At 39.7% G+C, this 20,141-nt stretch overlaps 1 protein-coding gene across 1 annotated transcript in view; it reads right to left on the bottom strand.

Annotated features, from left to right (window-relative positions):
* ARHGEF33 (Rho guanine nucleotide exchange factor 33) overlaps positions 1–19,849 on the bottom strand; it is a 47,164-nt gene extending 27,315 nt beyond the window's left edge. Inside the window, exons 1-8 of the mRNA XM_077764242.1 lie at positions 19,825–19,849; positions 18,216–18,265; positions 13,346–13,489; positions 10,799–10,963; positions 10,360–10,481; positions 8,849–8,991; positions 5,912–5,971; positions 4,642–4,866 (exon numbers count right to left, since the gene is read on the bottom strand). Of these exons, the coding sequence (XP_077620368.1) occupies positions 4,642–4,866; positions 5,912–5,971; positions 8,849–8,991; positions 10,360–10,481; positions 10,799–10,963; positions 13,346–13,489; positions 18,216–18,265; positions 19,825–19,849 (934 nt within the window). The remainder of the gene's footprint in view (positions 1–4,641; positions 4,867–5,911; positions 5,972–8,848; positions 8,992–10,359; positions 10,482–10,798; positions 10,964–13,345; positions 13,490–18,215; positions 18,266–19,824) is intronic.
* Between the last annotated feature and the right edge of the window lie 292 nt (positions 19,850–20,141).

The following is a 20,141-nucleotide window of genomic DNA, read 5'->3' on the forward strand; positions in this document are numbered from 1 at the left end:
ATGGAAAATCTGCTAAGAAGCAGAAAGGCTCAAGAAGTGGAGGGACCAGGTGCCACAGAAAGTGCAGCTTAGGAGCAATGCAGAAAACAAGAGACATAGTCTACATGAAGTGCAATTGAACTTCCAGGCCCCTCCCCCCATGCCAGATGGCTTCCTCATTTATATACCCATGGGAAAACAGAAAAAAATTAAACTAGAGGGGCCCTTATCTCTGGGGTCTGTACTAAAGACATCAGACAGTAGTAGGGAAGAGTTGAGATGCCAAAAGGAAAACCAGAGGACTCAGAGAAGGCTTGCATGCTGTACGGGGAGACCTCTCTCAGCCCCTTCCCATGGAGGTCTTCCCACAATGCCAGTAGCCAGACTTCCATTCTTCAGACAGGAGACTGGAAGATTTACCACTGAAGAAATGGGACTACCCAAGGAATAAAGACATACACTGACATAAGGAGGTCACCTATCAAAAAGTTAACTTGCCACCCGATTAGCCTGCAGTGAAGCCCATTTCCTGATAAGCTTGGCCAATATAGAATTTTGCAGTTTCTTTTTATTTAGGGCTATATATATATAATTTGAATCAACCTTATACCATAAAAGAAAGAGAATAAAAAGGTATTTGCCCATTTTGAATAAATAGAGACAATGCAGGAGATGGAATGTACAGTATGGTGACTATGATTAATAATATCGTATTGCATAATTGAAAGGTGCTACAAGAGAAGACATAAGAGTTCTCCTTACAAGAAAAAATTTGTAGCTGTGTATGGTGACGACGTAATCAGATTTATTGTGGTGATCATTTCACTTTATATACAAATATCAAATCATTATGTTGCACATCTAAAATTAATATAATGTTGCATGTCAATTATACCTTAATAAAACAAGAGACAATGCAGAAACAAAGCTTTTTAAAAATCCTACAGTTAATATCCTCAACAAGGATATTAGAGAATCCTCAACGAAGATACGAGAAAAACATTCTAGTCATTTAATAGTTACATGATGCTAGGGGCACCGGGGTGACTCAGTCAGTTAGGCCGCTGACTTCAGTTCAGGTCATGATCTCGAGGTCTGTGAGTGAAAGCTCTGCATTGGGCTTTGTAGTGACAGCTCAGAGTCTGGAGCCTGCTTCAGATTCTGTGTCTCCCTGTCCTTGCTTGCATTCTGTCTCTCTCAAAAATAAATAAACATTAGAAAAAAAAATTTTTAATAGTTACACGATGTTATTTTTTTAAGAAAAGAGAACATTCTGGAGAAGAAGAAAAAAATTTTTGGCATTTTTTCAAAGATGAAAGATGAAAGAGGAGGTCTCCTGCCTTCTTCCCCACTCCTCCCCCCATAAACAAGAAAGAGATATATTGAAGAAAAATAGATCAGAAAAAGATGGTAGTGGGGGGAAAAAAATCAATCCATGAGACCCAACATCAAATTAATAGAAGTTTCAGAGAAAAGAAGAAAATGGATGAGAGGATATTATCAAATTAATAACAGAAAAAAAAAATACCAGGACATGCATTTCTAGAGGAAGGATCCCATTGTACTCAGCATAATTAATGAAAAAGGCTTTTTCGCCACTGACATTTCAGCACACCAAAGGTAAAGAAGACTCTAAAAGTTACCAGAGAGAAAAATCAAGTAACGTACAAAGGACTGGGGATCAGAATAGTATGGGGCTTTCCAACAGTAATATTGGAAATTAGAGGACAATGGTACAATTGCTTCAAAATGATGAGGTATATTCACCTAAATTATCAACTAAGTATGTGCAAGTTACTGGACAATAGGTTCCATCAAAGGAAAGTAAAGCGAGAAACCAAGAAGGACGCACAAGATAAAAACAAACGAACAGGAATTTAACATGGGACTGTGAAGGGAATTCCAAGGAAGCGTGGGGAGTCCCGGGAAGGCAGCAGTGCAACAGGCCAGCCCAGAGCAGGATGACAGAGGTCTCTGGGGCAAATGTTTCTGGGGAAAATAAGAAAAATGCAAATGAAAGATTTTTCATTACATTGCCAAGGAAAGTTAAGACCTATGTAAAGGGAGACATATACCACGTTCTTTGATTGGAAGACACAATGCTGTCAAGATATAAATTCTCTGCTAATTGGAATAAAAAGAACATAGAGTCCAGAATTAAACCCACCTACATGTAATCTCTTGACATTCTCTATGTAGTTCAATATGGAAAGGAAGATATTTTCAGTAAAAGGTGCTGAAGCAACTGGATAACCAGATGAGGAAGAAAAAAAAAAAAAGAACCTGGACTCCCTCACACCATACATCAAACTTTATTTGAGATAAATAATAGATTGGGGTGCCTGGCTGCCTCAGTTGGTAGAGCATACAACTCTTGATCTCAGGGTCATGAGTTTGAGCCCCATCTTGGATGTAGAGTTTACTTTTAAAAAAATCTAAAAAGAAAATAAAAAGATAATAGATCTCAATGTGAAAGCTAAAACTATAAAGACTTGAGGAGAAAACAAACCAGAATATCTTCACAACTTTGGGATAGGCAAAGATCTCTTGAAAGGACACATAAGTCACAATCTATTTAAAAAGTTTAAAATTGGGGTGCCTGGGTGGCTCAGGAGGTTAAGTGTCCAACTTCAGCTCAGATCATAATCTCACAGCTCGTGGGTTCGAGCCCTCCCCCTTCATGTTGGGTGCTAACAGCCTGGAGCCTGGAGCCTGCTTTGGATTCTGTTGTCTCCTTCTCTCTGCCCCTCCCCCACTAGTGCCCCCTCTCAAAAATAAACATTAAAAAATTTTTAATTTTAAAATTGATAAACCTCGTCAAAATTAAGAACATCCATTCATCAAAAGACTATTATATTAAGAAAGTGAAAAAGCAAGCCACATACCAGAATTAAATATTCTCTCCACATATACCTAACAAAGAACTCATACCCAAAACATATTAAGAAATCCTAGTAATTGATAATAAGAAGAGGCACTTCATAAAAGAAGATGTACAAATAACCAATTAGCGTGTGAAAAGACGTTCAACATCATTAGTCATCAGGGAAATGCAAATTAAAACTATAATCTGATACCAGTGCACCCCCATGAGAATGGCTAACATTTCAAAGATTGACCATACTAAATATTGGGAAAGATGTCAAGCAACCAGAACTTTCAGACATTAGTGGTAGGGGTATAAAATATTCCAATCACTTCGGAAAACTGTTGGATGTTTTCTTTCAAAGTTAAGCATAATCCTATCCCATAATCTAGAGATTTCACTCCGAGTTATATACCCAAGAGAAATGAGGGCATACATCCAAAAAAGACTTAGATGAGAATATTCACATCAGTTTTATTTATAATGGCCGTAACCTGGTAACAATCCAAATATCTATCAATAGGAAAATAGATAAGCAAATTGTGGTAAATGTATTCAATGTGATTGTAAAAAGGAATGAAGAACTGAATGAGTGACACACAACATATTATATTGAGAGAAAGAAGTCTGACTCGAAAGAGTATACATTGTATTATTCCCTCCTTATGAAGTTCAAGAACAGACAAAACTACCTTATGGTGACTGAAGTCAGAATAGTGGTTCTTCAGGTGGTAAGGTGCATGAGAGAGCACTCTGGGATAACAGAAATATTGTATATCTTGATCCAGAGAGAGATCACAAGGGGATATGCATACATATATAAAAAGCCAATAAGCTTAAACCTAAGCTTTGTAAATTAAAAAAAAAAACTTTTTAATGTTCTATTTATTTTTGAGAGAGAGAGAGAGGCAGTGTGAGCAGGGGAGGGTCAGAGAGAGAGGGAGACTCGAAGCAGGCTCCAGGCTTTGAGCTGGCTGTCAGCTCAGAGCCAGACACGGGGCTCGAACCCATGAACCGTGAGATCATGACCTGAGCTGAAATCAAACCTACTGAGTCTTAACCTACTGAGCCACCAGGCTCCCCCTTTTATTGTTTTTATTTATTTTTATTTATTTTTAAGCTTTGTGAATTTTGCTTTATGTAAAGTACTGATTAAAAAAACAACCCAGCAGCATAAACTGGTTTTAAATCACGGAAGCAAGTACCAGAAGAAACTGTGAAAACAACTTAAAGCAGTTGCTGCTTTCTTCATAATAGACCTTTTAGTAATATTTATTTTTTCATGTGTTTGATAATAAAAATTAATTTTTGAAAATTACCTTCCACAGAATAGTCAGAGGGAAATGCCATTATGTGCCATGTAATAAGTGTTCAGTAGCAATTAGTGATAGAAAGGACAGGAAGGAAACAAGGAGGGAGGGAGGGAAGACAGACCCTGTTGCAGTGTTTGGTATTTTGTGGCCGACTTCTGATCTAAGATGCACATTTGGAAGATTTCACATCACTGACAAAACAATTCACAAAATTCAGCCCTCTTCTCCACCAGCTTTATGCCTTTTTGCCCCCGAAGCACCACATTTCTAGATGTCATCAATCCCCAGAATCAAGGTGGTGGACCCAAGCTGGCCGTGTGACCTCAGGTGTGTCCCTTCCCCTCTATAGGCTTTTGTGTTCACCTGAAAAGGAAACCTGGACCAGGTGGTCTCATATCTGCACTGAACCTAGACTGCAAGAATTCTAGCCTGTATGTTTCCCATTCTTCAAAATCTCAGCCCGCTTTCCCCTTTAGGACTTACCAGCTAAAGAGGTTTCACATAAAACATTTTCCAGGGAGCTGTGTCTGCCCTGGCCAGCGTCCTTGAGTTTATCTGGGTGGTCTTTCGTGACATACTCCTCTCCCCATTCTTTACCATCCTTAGGCTGCCTCCACACACCAGATGAGAGATGGCCCTTGGGCTGGATATCAGCCGAAAGGCAAGACTTAATGTTTTCTTCAGCTTCAGGAGTTGTTGGGTTCATTCCTGAAAAATAACACCTGCCATCAATATCTGAGGGGTTTTTTAAATTATATTTGTTATTAACTGTTAAATATTATGCCCATTTGGGTACAACTATCCCCCCTTGAGGATTAAATATATCAACTAAGGATTAAAAGTTTCCACAGTTAACAAAGGATCATCTCTCTCTTTTTGGCCTATACATCCTTTATCCTTGTATATAGTCGCTACTAAGTAAGGCACTTTAAAAAATAATTTATAGGGGCACCTGGGTGGCTCAGGCAATTAAGTGCTGTCTTTGGCTCAGGTCATGATCTCACAGTTCGTGGGTTTGAACCCTGCATCAGGCTCTGTGCTGACAGCTCAAAGCCTGGGGCCTGCTTCAGATTCTGTGTCTCCCTCTCTCTGTGCCCTTCCCTCGCTCAGGCTCTCTCTCTCTCTCTCTCTCTCTCTCTCAACAATAAATAAACATTGGGGGTGCCTGGGTGGTTCAGTCGGTTAAGTGTCCGACTTTGGCTCAGGTCATGATCTCGCGGTTCGTGGGTTCGAGCCCCGCGTCGGGCTCTGTGCTGACAGCCAGCTCAGAGCCTNATAAATACAGAAGAAAGATGCCAAACACAATGTTTTCTTGTGGCATTTGTCTTCCTTGGTCCTGATAATGGAGGGAGGGAAGATAAAATCATTTATAAAATATTGGTGAATTGTCTATTAAGTAAATAACTTTTAAATTAAATAAACTATAAAACATGTCCACAGAAAACTTAGGTCATGTTACATATACCTGTAGGTTCTCAGTGAATGTTATTTCATTGATAATTGAAATGAGCCAGAAAGAACCAAGAATACTGGTTTTGTCTTAAACATCCCTACCCGTTCTCTCTCCTTGGGTTTAACTGAGTCTCTCTCCTTGAGTTTAACTCCACCATGCATCTTGGATTCTTAGAACCATAGTGCTTTCTCTTGCCTGAGTTCTTTCATGCCTGCTTTGGGACTGAGGGAGGAGAAACAGGGAAGGTGGAAGCAGAGAAAGGGTAGAAGAGAAAAGAGAACTAAAAACAGAGCCACTTACCAGGACCCATCATCCCCTTCACATTACTGTCTCCTATATGCATGGACCTGGACTCTTGAGCTGCAGAGGAAGGAATGCTTTCAGTCAGTACTCATTCCACTAACATGGGCTGGCATCTTCTATGAGCTAGACACTGGGGACAGACTCACAGTGGACAGTTGACCGAGGGAGATGGAGCAGTAAAAATAATAATAATAAAATTTCAGTATAGTGGCAAGCACTATTTTCCCATTTGCAAAAAGATACACTAAGTGGCACTTACCTCATAGACTACCGTAAGAATTAAATCAGTTATTATGTGTAAACTATACACAGTAAGAGCTAAATTATTGTTTAACTATGATGGTGAAGATGGTGATGATGGGCAGAGCGGGAACGATGATGTTCATATGTAAGTCAGGCCCTATCACTCCTCTGCTCAGCCCTCCAATGGCTTCCCATAAGCCAAAGGCTCTATAATGACCATTAGGCCCTAAAAATATCTGCCCCCTTCCCTGCCTGCTGCTTCCTTTGTTTTTTGAACCCCATCTCCTCTTGTCTCCCTTGTTCACTCTGCCTTAGCCCCACTGCTTCTGGTCTTCCTTGAAATCCCAGTTATGTTCCCACTAGGACCCTGGCACGGACTGTTCTCTGTCTTCCCTGTGGTGTGTGTGAGCTCCCTTCCTCACTTCCTTCAGGTCTTTACGGGGCACCCTCTCTAAAATTACACCTTGTTTACTTTTCTCCTTATAACTGACAAACTACATAGTTTATCTATCCTGTTCATTGTCCACTTCCTTCAGAACAAAGGCTCCAGGAAGGCAGAATGTTTGTTGTTTTGTTCACTACTGTATCCCACCATCTAAGTCAGTGTCTGCGAAGATGGATGGATAGAAGGGAAGACGAAGGGGAAGTGGAGGAGTCAACACCTTGACTGCGGTCTCATGAGAGACCTTGAGCCAGAGGTGCCCACAGATCCCTGACTCAGAGAAACTGTAACAGAACGAATGTTTGCTATTTTTACCTACTGCATTTTGGAGCGATTAGGCAACCATTTGACAATTAACAGTGGGTACGCCAACCCTTTCTGAAAGTTTGGCCCTTCGATCCTGAGTTTTAACATAACCTACCTCCAAATCATATCCAGAATGTCTGGTTATGGCACAAATTCTGCAGCGGCTGTGAACCAACTATGTTATATATAAGCCACCTCTGTTATAACGGGTGCGAGGAGTTACCACCACACAGCTGAGCTCCATCGAGCACTTCACGAGTATCATTTTAAATCTTTTATCTTGTGAACATGTTCAACTTCCCCAGACCTGGCATTGTTCTGACCTCTACTTTCCAACGCTGTCCCGTATTCTTTCTTAATAAGATCATCCTTTTACGTCATGTTCTTCAAGACATGGAGCAAAGAAAATAGAGCCACCTGTGATGAACCCCCTCCCTCGTTCCCCTGATGGACCAGGGAGTTTTTGCCGAGCTATACCTATGGGTCTCGAAAGTAACCACTCAAAGAGGTTAAAAAATAAAAAAACTACAGAAATAAAAGCAAATCCGTATTGAGAAGTTATACTGATTAAAAGCCATCTGATTTAGGGGTGCCTGGGTGGCTCAACTGGTTAAGCATCTGACTCGGCTCAGGTCACAATCTGGTGGTTCGTGGGTTCAAGCCCTGTGCTGGGCTCTGTGCTGACAGCTCAGAGCCTGGAGCCTGCTTCGGATTCTGTGTCTCTCTCTCTGCCCCTCCCTTGCTCATGCTTTGTCTGTCTCTGTCCCTCAAAAATAAATTAATGTTTTTTAAAAAAATTTTAAAGCCATCTGATTTAGCTTTATTTATTTGTTTGTTTGTTTATGAAAAAGAAAAATTGTGAGTGAGCAAGGGACAGAGAGGGAAAAAGAGAGAATTCCATGAGGTGCAGAGAGAGGGAGAGAGAGTGCCGGAGCCCAGAGTCAGGCCCCTGCTCACTTGATGCAGAGCTCAAACTCAGGAACCATGGTCCCTGAGGCCAAGTCGGATACTTAACTGACTGAGCCACCCAGGCATCCCCTGATTCAGATTTTTAAATTTAATTATTCAGAACACATTTATTATCTATGAATTCATATAATATATGAATATTAGTGTCCTTCAGCCAAAAAGGTAGGAAACCACCAGCCCTGCCACCAAGGAGCTGACAAATGGTTCAGAAGTCCTTGAGCCTCTTTTGGAGATTTTCTAGATGCAACCAAAAAAAAATTTTTTTTAAAAAAAAGGAGAGAGAAAGAGAGGACAATTCCTCTAAACAATGTTAATGTCTACATTCACCCTCCTGTGTATGAGTGCTTTGCTGTACATTGCTGAGCATACAAAAGTATAGCAGACGTGTAACTGGACACGGTTATACATAGATGGAACTGGATGGAAAGCCGGTTTCCTTAGGCCTGCCAGGAAGAACAGTTTCCTAGCGTCTGATCTATCATCCCTCGGATCAGGGATGTGCTAGTGACTGTTGGCCAGCAGACAGCACCAGCTATGGCTCTTCGGCGCCCCCAAAAAGAAAATCTTTTAAAATTGGTCAGACTCTCCTGGTCTCTTAGGATCCTCTGGATTCTTCTTGAACTCCAGTTACAAGAGGAATAATTCTGAGCAATACATCATTTTCTTGTAATGAGGATGGAGGACAGGGGCACCTGGGTGGCTCAGTTGGTTGAACATCCAACTCTTGATTTCACCTCAGGTCATGATCTCACAGCTCATGGGTTCAAACCCCGCGTTGGACTCTGGACTGACAGTGCGGAGCCTGCTTGAGATTCTGTCTCCCTCTCTCTCTGCCCCTTACAATCACCCCCCCCAAAACAAATAAACATTAAACAAAATAAGGATGGAAGACATAAACCCATTCTCACTATTACTTAAGCTCTAGGAATCCAGGGGAAAGGCTTGGCTAATTCAATATGATTTGCAAACTATACCTTTTTCATAGGCCTGAGAAGGCAAAAGGTTTGTAAAGTCTTCACTCGGAAGAACAGGTTCAGGGATATTGATTGAACGGAAAGGACTTCCTTGTGCTTGAGCAGGCCCGGCCTGTGAGCCATGTTCTTCTTTTTGAGTTTTCCTGGGGAAGGGAAACAAAGGGTCTTAATTACCTGAGGGCTTCAAAAGAGAGTCAGTTCAGAATAATTCAAGAAAAATTCCAAATGATCAGGCTAAAGCATACAAAATCACTGATTTTGTAAATTAAAAACAGATGTTAGCAATTCACCAAAGCTGGAGAAAAAAATTCAAATATGAATAAATCGCATCCCTACCGTAATACTTATATTTTTATTGTTCTGTTACTGGCTTACTTGTCATCAGGATCTTTACAGAGTTTGCCATGGTGACAATCTGCTTGGGATGACTTACATTCTCTTAACAAAACAACACAAACGGTCCCAGGAAGCAGCAGGTCTTCAATTAAAAATAATAAGCCAGTCTCCAGGGTCACACAACTATTATTGGCATATTTCTATTTTAAATGTGATAATTTATTTTTTTTTTAAGTTTATTTATTCTTGAGAGAGAGACAGAGTGTGAGCGGGGGAGAGGCAGAGAGAGAGGGGATACAGAATCAGAAGCAGGTTCCAGACTCTGAGCTGTCAGCAGAGCCCAAAGTGGGGCTCGAACTCAGGAACTGTGAGATCATGACCTGATCCGAAGTCAGACACTCAACCAGTTGAGCCACCTAGGCTCCCCTAAATGTGATAATTTAAAAACATGATGATAATTATTGCATATGTTTAATGGTGAGACTTAATTGATTCAACCTGGTTGAGCTATTAACATAAATTAATTTTCAGTGGTAGTAAACTAGTAGTAACATTAGAGAAATTTTAGAAAACTAATTAAAAAAAAAAGAAAATCACTGGTGACCCCACTATCTTAACACACCAATCATTATTTTTAAATACATCTTTCTTGTTATTTTACATTTTCACAGTTTAAATGAAATTCTCCATATCATCTTCTATCATTTTCATTCTATTTCCTATTATATTGAGTCCATGTAATAATCAACATCAATCTTTAATATCAACCAACTTCTTTTTTTTATGTTTATTTATTTTTGAGAGCGACAGAGAGAAAGAGTGTGAGCAGGAGAGGAGCAGAGAAAGACACACACACACACACACACACACAGAATCAGATCACAGGGTCCAGATTCTGAGCTGTTAGCACAGAGCCTGACATAGGACTCGAACCCACAAACTGCCAGATCATGACCTGAGCCAAAGTCAAACCTTTAACCAACTGAGCCACCCAGGTGTCCTAATGCCAACCAACTTCTGTGATTCTGTAACTGCCATTACATGCTGACCCACAGATTCCAGTAGTATATAGCCAGTTAGCTGTCTACCGATGACAGGGAAGGTGTTCTGAATGCCACTGGATAAGCCATTGTTTATGGCTTTGGCTTTGGCCAATTTTTTTGTAAGACACTCACTTGGCTTTAACTTTTCGAGATTCTCTTCTCTTTTCCTGCTGAAGCTGTTCAATTTTCTGTTGCATTTCTTCTTGTTTGGAAGTGATGGCCTGAATCATTGACATGGCATTGCTCAGCTCTTCCTAAAAAATAGGAATTGCTACATATTTAATCTGGTAAAAGAGGTAAAAGGATACAACATGATATATAGTACATACTTTACTACATATTTGTTGAATGAATGAATGAGAGATGAGCATCTTATTTCTACTGTGGCCTATACTTTTAACACAGAGACCCAAGAAAGAAAAACATGAAATAGATATTTTTTGCATGATAATTAATGAATGGACCAGGTGAGAAAATTCTTAGATTTGGCTGCTACATGAAAAGATATTTTCTACTTCTGTGACTAAGACCAAGGACCTCTGTTTAACAGGGAAATAGGAGAGGAGCCTACCTTGAAATAGTTTAACGAGTTCTTCATCTCGGTAACTTTTTCTTCCATGGAACATCGGCAACTCTTAACTTTCTCTTCCAAAGCATACTCGCCATGTTGGATTCTGGACAGCTCTTGCATTGCTTCTGTGAAGCCAGTTTTCAGCTCAGAGGCCAAGGCCTGCAACTAAATGATAATCGCCAAGAGTGAGTTCAGTTTGCTATTAACTATTATATGGAATACTGCTGACCCCTTGAATTTTCCTTTTGCTTAAGAAACCAGGCTCCTGAAGATCTACAGACCTCATTTATTTACTGGTAGACTAAAGTTTTGACAACTTAAGGCCCCATTCATTTAGGGGAAAGAGGGTCTTTTATATGCAGCACACGCTGAAGCTTGATAGTGACAAGCAAGCAAGCAAGCAATTAATTAAGTTTACAAGTGTCCTTGCCAGCTACTGTTTCTTCTAACACCTTTAATCAAAGTGAGATTTACTTGAAAAGCAACATATGCATGTGAAAGACAATCTTGATCCAGTAACTCTTTCAATTCCATGAAAGAAGGGATGGGTCATATTATCCCTAGTGTTATAAGAAAATGAAGAAATTCAGTCATTTTTTTTCCTTAAAAATTTAAAAAATGATAAAGAGAGTAATAACTAAGCATATCTGAGAATTTCTTTGAAAATGAAGAAACCATATATATGTGTATATGTGTATATATATGTGTGTGTGTGTTTCTGTGTGTGTGTATACATGTATATATGTATATATATGTATACATGTATATACATATATATATGAATGATGCCATGGAAAAGGAGATAATGGCATTTACAGTGTCAGGAAATAGATACAGTGGTAGGAGGTCAGCACATTGTTGATAGTGATGTTGAATTCTTTTCAAGGGTCCAGCCTGGCCGTGTACGAGTACGCACATTGGATTTCTGTTGTCAGCTTCCACACCATAAGAAAAGGTGTCAGTTCTGGAGTCTGATAGGGTACAAATCCTAGCTCTCTCCTATGAGAAGTAAGACCTCAGGCAAGTTGGTTAACCTCTTTACAACATTTTCCTCATACGTGATATAACTACGTTAGCAGCTATTTCACAAGCTGTCTGGAGAATTAATAAATAAATGTAGGTAAGCTTCCTGCCACAGTGCATGCTTGGTACATAGAAGGTGTTCAGGAAACTTTAATTCTTCTCCTCCTTGAAGTGGCAAATCAAAAAGTTAAGCACAAACAGAAATGTGGAGAAAATGGAGCACTTCTAAAGTTCAGGGGGTTTTTTTATTGAACAAATGAAAAAAGCATTTTCAACAGACAGAGAGTTAAGGTAACAACAACAATAACATAGTAACATCACTTTCTTGAAATTTATCACCTTACACTCTGCTAAGTAGAGGAGCTCTTAGCTCCAGATCTCTCTTTTGAAACAGCTTTTCACAAAATTAGCAAAACTCCTTCAGATGCATATTTCTAAACATTTTCAGAATCTGGTTATCCAAATGATTCCAACTTGCAAAGGCACCTCCCACTGTAAAAATGATTTGGTCTCCTACACCACGTTTTTAAAATATAGGTTTTGTGAGGCACTGTGCCTTGCAAAGGTTTCTTTCAAGGGCTGGGAATAGGGAGAAATAAGAGGAACCAGAGAGATCATTCTGAGGACAAAGGCAGGATCTGCCACGTTTTCAGGGCTGGAAGCTGGAGAAACAAACAGGAGCAACTTGGATTTCACTCCAGTCATTTTTACTCTCAATTAATCTTTGTGATGGATTTTAGTACACGTCCTAATCTAGTCATCGGAATGGATGAAATCACCAGGTCAACTAGTTTTGATCTGGTCATTCTCATTATGTAAATTCATCTTCTGTGTACAGACTAAAAAGCGAATCAACAGCTGTGTAATATCAAAGCCAAATTTATGTAGGTTTTAAAATTGAAGGAAGGGAACCTGACATTCATTCAGGTGCTCTGAAATTCGCTCAGGTTTCCTGTTTGAAAAGCAAGGGAACCACTATCCGACAGAAATAGGTTTCATTATCGCTGCTCCTTGAGGTGGATGTGTGGAGTTTTTCCCAGGAGAAAAATGCAGCAGTAGGATCCTTGGGGGGGAAAGGACTTTGCCTCACCTGTAGAACCCCAGTTCTCCAAAAAAAAAATTAAGCTTTCCCTAACAGCCAGGTTGTATAGGGACTTTGGGAATTTTGAAACCATTTTAAGCTCTGAGCCCATTTCCGTCCCATATATTACTTGGAGCCCCTTGGGTCCCTACCACTGAAGTAACAGTACTGCTTTACAAATGGCTCCACAACCACTGACCAGCCAGGAAGGGGATGCCAGAAGTGAGCACAATCACACACCTGAGACAACATGTCGCTTTTAAGATGCGTGGGGCTCAATATCTTTAACTGCTAAGGGCTGGTTTTCCAGTACCAACAGGCCATTCCTTTGTGAATAAAAAATACTCCAAGGACATGGACTTAACATCTGTTTCCTGCTCTCTCTTCAACTTTCTCGTTTGACAGCCCACAGCCCACCCCAAGGATTAGAAATGGGTGTCTACCTTGTTCTCCAGCGAGTTGAACACGTTCCTCATCTCGTTGATTTTTTCATGAAGCTGCTCTAGAGAGGTTATGATCCCTCCATCCTGCCGCTGGAGACGGGCTCCCACTGGAGGCAGGTTCAGGGAAGACTTGTACTTCGAAGCCTAGGGTACCACAGAGGGCATCTTAGGCTCAAAGAAATAGGGGAGAAGAGTCCGAATTCTTCCTATTTCCTGTTCTTAATTTCCGTTTCTCAATTTTCTTTCCTTTCTTGGTTTCCTAACTCTTCTCAAGTGGTTTCCTAACTCTTCTCAAGGTGAATTTTAATCAATGTCTTCCAATTTTTTTCCACCAAATATCCCTCAAATTAAATTCTCATAAATTATGCAAGTCTTTCCAACCTGTTTTTTACACAGACTTGTTCTTCATTCTGTCCCATTATCAAGGTCAATGACTACTATGAGGCAAATTCAGGGGACTGGGCCTGTGCCTTGAGAACCCTGCTGAGTCATAAATGAGAAGATTTGAAAAATCTCCACAAGGCAGGCTGAGTTCCTACAACACCTGACTAAAGGCTCTGTGAAAAGCAGCACATGATGGCAATGTTGCCAACATAATTGCTTTGGTTTCCCCCTCAACCAGGGTTTGTAGAGAGGAAACATGGATTTTCTGCCAGTTTTCATATTCTTAATTTTAGGCCTCGTTATTAATCCCCATAAATCTAGTAATTTAAAACACAAAGTGGAAGCAAGTTGCCTGAATGGTCAAGAGTAAATTTCCCAAGTCTACTCCTCTACACTCCCATTCTGACTGGGCACTATGGACGCTGATATGAAGTGTGGCATGCTGGGTATTTATCTTATCCATCCCCGAATGCACCACAGGCCTAGTAGAATTAATGTCTCTGGTGCGAGAAGATATTCCCCAATGGCAAAAAGAGATGAGGCTTGAACAGGAATTACAAATCCTAGAAAACTTACAATGACCATTTTAATGATGAAACCTATTGCTGTAGGACTGGTTCCCATAGTTTTTCAGTTGGAGGTCCTTTTGGCACATAATTCATTTTCTTAAATTCTTTTCATTACAGACAAAAAGAAAAAAGAAAAAAAATCACTTTGAATCTCCTTACTTTAATATAACCACGAATGTTTTGGCACATTTCCTCTTGTTTTGTTCTATGAATGTCAGTGCAGACACTTATATGGTTGAAATCACACTACAGTTGTGGTGGTTGAATTTTGACTCAGCCCATCCCTTTTTCGCCAAACACTCTTATAAGCCTTTTCCTATAGCCTTCGAAATTTTTCATATTTTTAATGGCTACCCAATATTCCATCCTGTGGATGTGCCAGAGTTTACTCATTCACTCTTGTTGGAAATCTATGTTGTTGATAACTTTTCAACATTATAAATAATGCTGATGTATAATGCTTTTTATTTAAAGCTTTGTACATATTTCAGATTATTTCCTTAGGATAAATTCTTAAATATGAAATTACAGGGAGTTTAAGGATGTTAGACAGTATTTGAACTAACAGGCTAAATTAGCGCATTTAGAAAAACGTGTCTTGGACAAAATATACAAAAATAAGTAATATAAATGATGGAAGCTACAGGATTTACATCCCCACAAGTGAGCCAAAAACACAGTTGGAATTCACATCATCAGGCGAGAGTTGAGCTGGTCTAAATGATGCAGCTACCACATCTATTGCCTTGACTGGCAGAGTCCACCAGCACTTCTCATGTTAATGGAATCTTATTTTTAAAATCCCTTTGCAAAAGGAACTAGTCAGTCTGAAGCAACACAGTCTGACTCCAGAAAAGAGACTGGGTGAACTTACGAGAGGCCTATGCACAGTGGACAAAGGATGAGATTGAAGTGGATAGACTTGGATTCAAATCAAAAGGCATGTGAGCTAAGGAGCAGTTAGTGTATCCACACAGATTCACCTGTTCTGGTAATAATTCTGGGATGAACTGGGAGATGGTAGTGCTCATTCTCCTGTCTGCTTCCATGACCTGATTGGGTCAATGTACCTTACTCCATCCAAAGAACAGAGAGCCAATTAGGGGTATGAACATTTCAACACTTTTACTGTATTTTAACTAATAATTCTTACAAAAGCTTCCACCAATTTACAGACACTCATCAGAGCTAAATGTTATTAATTATTTCACTATTTACTAATTAATTGTCAGAAGCTTCAAAAGCCTCTATCCTCTATTTATTAGCCATCTGTAATTTTACTCTGGTAAATTGTCTGTGTCCTTTGCCCTTAATGGACTGAGGTCCCTGAAGTTTCTTTTTTTACTGACTTGTATCAACTATTTATATATCATTAAACCCTTATGATATTTTTTGTAAGAGTTTTTCCCATTTGGTTATTTGCCTTTAAATTTGTTAAATATATATTTATGTTGGGAAAAATTTTCATTGTGATGTGGGTGAAATCTTTAGCCTTTTCCTTTGTGATTTTCTCCAGCTCTGTTTTACTTAGAAAGGCATTTCACATCCAGAGAAGATAAATATTCACTAGTTCTAAACTTTTATGGTTTGACTTTTTTATTTATAGCCCTTTAATCCATTTTTTTAGTTTATTTGGATTAAGGTATGAAGTAAGGATCTCTTCTTTTATTTTTTCCCCCAGGGAAAAAGCCAACAATTTCCCCCAGAAGAATGAGACAACTTTCCAAACATCATTTGGCACCAGAATGAATAAGTGCATCAAATCTCTTGGCTCAAAGCAATACACACATCTTGCAGATATTAATTTCATTCATTCATTCAACTAATATTTATTGAATGTGTATTATATTCCAGGCACTGTACTTTATGCTGAGAATACAACAGAGAGCAAAATGTACTAAATCCCTGCCCTTGGAGCTTACATTCTAGAGAAGGAGATACACAATAAAAAAAAAAATAAAGAAACAAGTTAATATTTGCTGTAATTTCAGGCAGGGGTGGGGGTTTATCAAGAAAATAAAGAGATAGAAAATGGCTGAAATGTCATATTTTGCTTCAAAATTCATATTTTGCTCTCCCTTTTTGGTAAAGATTGTATTCTATTATAGTTAACCTCTCCCTGCTTCCCTCCTTCTCTTCCTCTTCTTCTTTACTTCTCCTTGATCTTCTTTTGGTTAAATGTTGCTTGGAGTAAACAGACTGGGACTTAGGAAGCGTTCTTTTAAGACAAGGAGGGGGTTATAATCACAGCATCACAGAGGTCATAGAGACCAACTTCATTCCACTGCTTCATTGGTTCAACCGTGAGCAGATGTACTTGGATTTTTGATACAGTAAGAGAATGAGGCCACCCCCCACTGCCGCTATATTTAGCCAATATTCAGGGAGTGACCTACATAAAATCTATAACAGATTTTAAATCACAGCTCAGTTTAAAGACACACTCATTCAAATGCCTTACACAGGTCAGATGTGAACAGAGGGGAGGTGGGCAGAGAAGGCATTTGGAGGTCGTGGACAAGTGAAACATAAAATTAGCACTGAGGAAAGACCTCTGCTTCCAGGCCTTTGTTCAAGCTGGTCCCTCTGTTTGAAATACCCTTCCCCATATCCACTTACCAAATGACTGGCTTGTCCTTAAATACCTCATTCAGATCCTTCAGCCAATATTCATTCATCCCTCCCCCATATCAATGCCTCTGTTATAATCCTTCCAATGGCCTACCTTGTATGAGCTATTTAGTGTGTATGTTTTCCAGGTGGTGGATACTTAAAAATCAGCTGTGAATGTCTATTGCATCTGTTTTATTTCTCATTAGGCCAAGCAGTTGATTTTGCAGGTAATAACTGCTCAATCAATACGTATTCAATTGAAATGAGGTTGCTTCCTCTACTCCTTCCCATTGCTGGCCTTGGTCTGGGAGCAACATGATTACAAAAATGTTTTCATAATCCTGTGTGGTCCTGTCTGACCGGTCCCACAGCAGTGATCTCTTGCATGATATTTCTGGGAACTGTTGCTATTTTCACTTTACTCATCACTTAAACTCAACTAATCTAAATAACATTTTCCCTTAAACTCTCCATTCTTCTGGATTCCTGCATCTCTTTTCAGGAGACCACTCTTTCTCCTTACCAAAGCTTAAAGTCGTACAACCAACTTTGAAATCACCTTTTCTCCCAGCCTCTACCAAGCCCTACCAATTCTCTCTTCCTTCTCATGCATTCCAGATAACAGTGCCTTAACTCCAGACAGGAGCATGGGTTTTCCTAGCCTAAACTGCTTCCATAGTACATGTTATATCAGAATCAACTTCCATGATTTTTAAGGACAGAATTTTACTTTAAATTTACATTTAGAGATAGAAGCCAAGTAAATACTGTTTAGAAAGCCAAAGCAGACCAACGTGACCCTCACTGCAAACATATTATAAAATGTTTTGAAGGATTTCTATCTTTCTTGTAAATTATTTTCACTGTTTAAAAGGAGCCTAAAATTTTTTCTATCACCATATTTGAACATGTGCAATGTAAAGCCCCTTTCAATTCTTATTGCTTCCTGCTCAAATAGCAAACTAAGAAAAACCAGACCTTGCTTTCTCGTTCTCTCTTACAGAAATGTTACTGCACAGTTAAATGGCCATAGTGATGGTGGCAGCAGGCAAGACAAGCAGAGCTTATGTGGGGGTGGTGGCACTGTAATTTATAGCCTGGATAAGTTGTTCTTCAGACATCAGTTTTCTCAAAAGTACGATGTGAATGGTGCTCTCTGCCCCGCCCACCCCAAAGTCTTGTTAAGTAAACAAACACCAATGACAAATGTGGAAGCACTTGTCGAGTGCCAGAAACCTTTATACCTAAATGATAGTCATCACTATTGCACATAGAGTGTTCAAAACAATCTAAGTTGTCTTTACCTGGTAAATCTGTGTGGAAGGATTATTCATCGGCATATGTTCATTCTCTCCTGTGGGAAGAAAGAGCTTTGTTCAATGGCCACAACTCATTCTGTCCCTATCCCCTTCACACACATGTAGGGAATGAGGGGACTGAAATCTGTGGCTGCATGACAAGAAACCAATGATACAAGAACAAAACATAAGCTGGTGTAGGTGGTTTCTAGACTCACATCCTAATGACCAAACCACATCTATTTGATATAACTCTTGTAGTAAAACACCACCACCACCACAAAACAAAAATGCTCTACCACGGTGGGGAAGTTTTGCAACCAAGCCGAGTGATGAATGCTCATTAATCAGCCAGAAGGGAATGCCCATGAAGAGTTTCCCTCAGGTCCTTGGGGCTGGCGCAAGTTTCCTTGAAGTTTACTTGATGGGGTAGTTCTACAGTCAGGAAGGCTACCCCCGCACCTGTCTCGTTGCCACTCTGTTGTTCTCAGGAGGCCTGCATACAGTGTCCTTGCCAAACTTCTGAGCTCTCTCCTCCTGTCACTGCCCAGATCACCCAAGGCAATCTTACTGTCTTAGGGAGCAAGAGGATGGGTAGAATGGAATTGTCAAAGGAAAGGACGCAGGCAGAAAGAATAGTATTGGCAACACTATAGACTGTGAAACACAGGGCAAATACAAAGGAAGTAGTAGGTAATAAAAACCACTTAACAAACTAGGGAGAAAAAAGGTTGGCTTACAGTATGCCTTGCAGAACCACATTGGTTGGTCATGAAGAAAGACAATCATGTAAAACACACAGCTCATTGCTCACCCACTTAGCTGTCTCTCCATTGTGTCACACTGCAGTTGATAGATGAAAACCCTGGTTGCAAATATTCGGTTGTGTGGATGTATATATTGTTCTCTTAAGATATGCTGGTACAGAAAACCCTTCCTTAGAAGAGCCAGCCTCAGTGTATTAAGTTCATAAATAATACATGACCTCAGCCCAGAACTTACACAGACAGAAGGCTGTTCCTATAAAATCCAGATGGTTTAAGATCACCACAACTCTCCACACAAGTTTGAGTAAAGATTACTTAGCCCATTTTATACTATGTTCCAACAGCCTGGTACCACGGCAAACCAGAACATGGGAACCAAGACCAGGCTCCCAGATCAAACTTTGACACTTTGTGATTGTAGCCTGACTTCTCTATGACTGTTTCCTTATCTGTAAATTGGAGAGGATGACAGAAACTACTTCTGTATGGTTGATTCTATATTGTAAAGATGAAAAGAAAAAGCACTTATGTTTCTAGGCTAACCTAGAAGGTGTTGGATGTTTATTAGTTGAATCTGTATCTTGGCCTTGTATTCAGCCGGTTGTTCTGAAGCAAGTCCCAAAGTTATTGCTAAGAAAAATAAGATAACAACTCAGATCAAATGACAGACATGGCACTTCCTGTTTCTCCAGCACCAAGTCCATGCTCTTAGTGGTCATTATATGATGATAAGGAAATGAGAATAGTCAAGGCATATATTCTCATGTTTTGATACAATGGCAAGGGAAGACTGAAACCTACATTTCCTAAATTCTGAGATCTAAAGCAAGACATAGGAAAAAGCTAACCTTGCTTTGTTTTGGTCTTTTCCATGGTGCCTGTTGCTTCTTTCCTCCAGCTTACTCTTCAGCATTCCATCTTCATTATCCCTGGATCAGGCCACCCCTTCTTCTCTGGACCTGTCCATTGAAATCAAGAGTAAGGGTTAGCAGGAAAAACTGGTGAAGTAACTGGACTTACTTTATGTGTTAACTTAAAATGATTAGAATGAACACAGCTGTCAGAGGCAACTTGAGGTTTATGTAATTTCAGAAGAGTAAAGATACTAAGTTAATGTCTAGTTTAAAAGGTAAAGGTAACTGGGGCACCTGGGTGGCTCAGTTGG

Source organism: Crocuta crocuta, unplaced genomic scaffold (assembly GCF_008692635.1).
Source record: "Crocuta crocuta isolate KB4526 unplaced genomic scaffold, BGI_CrCroc_1.0 scaffold164, whole genome shotgun sequence".
Classification (NCBI taxonomy): domain Eukaryota; kingdom Metazoa; phylum Chordata; class Mammalia; order Carnivora; family Hyaenidae; genus Crocuta; species Crocuta crocuta.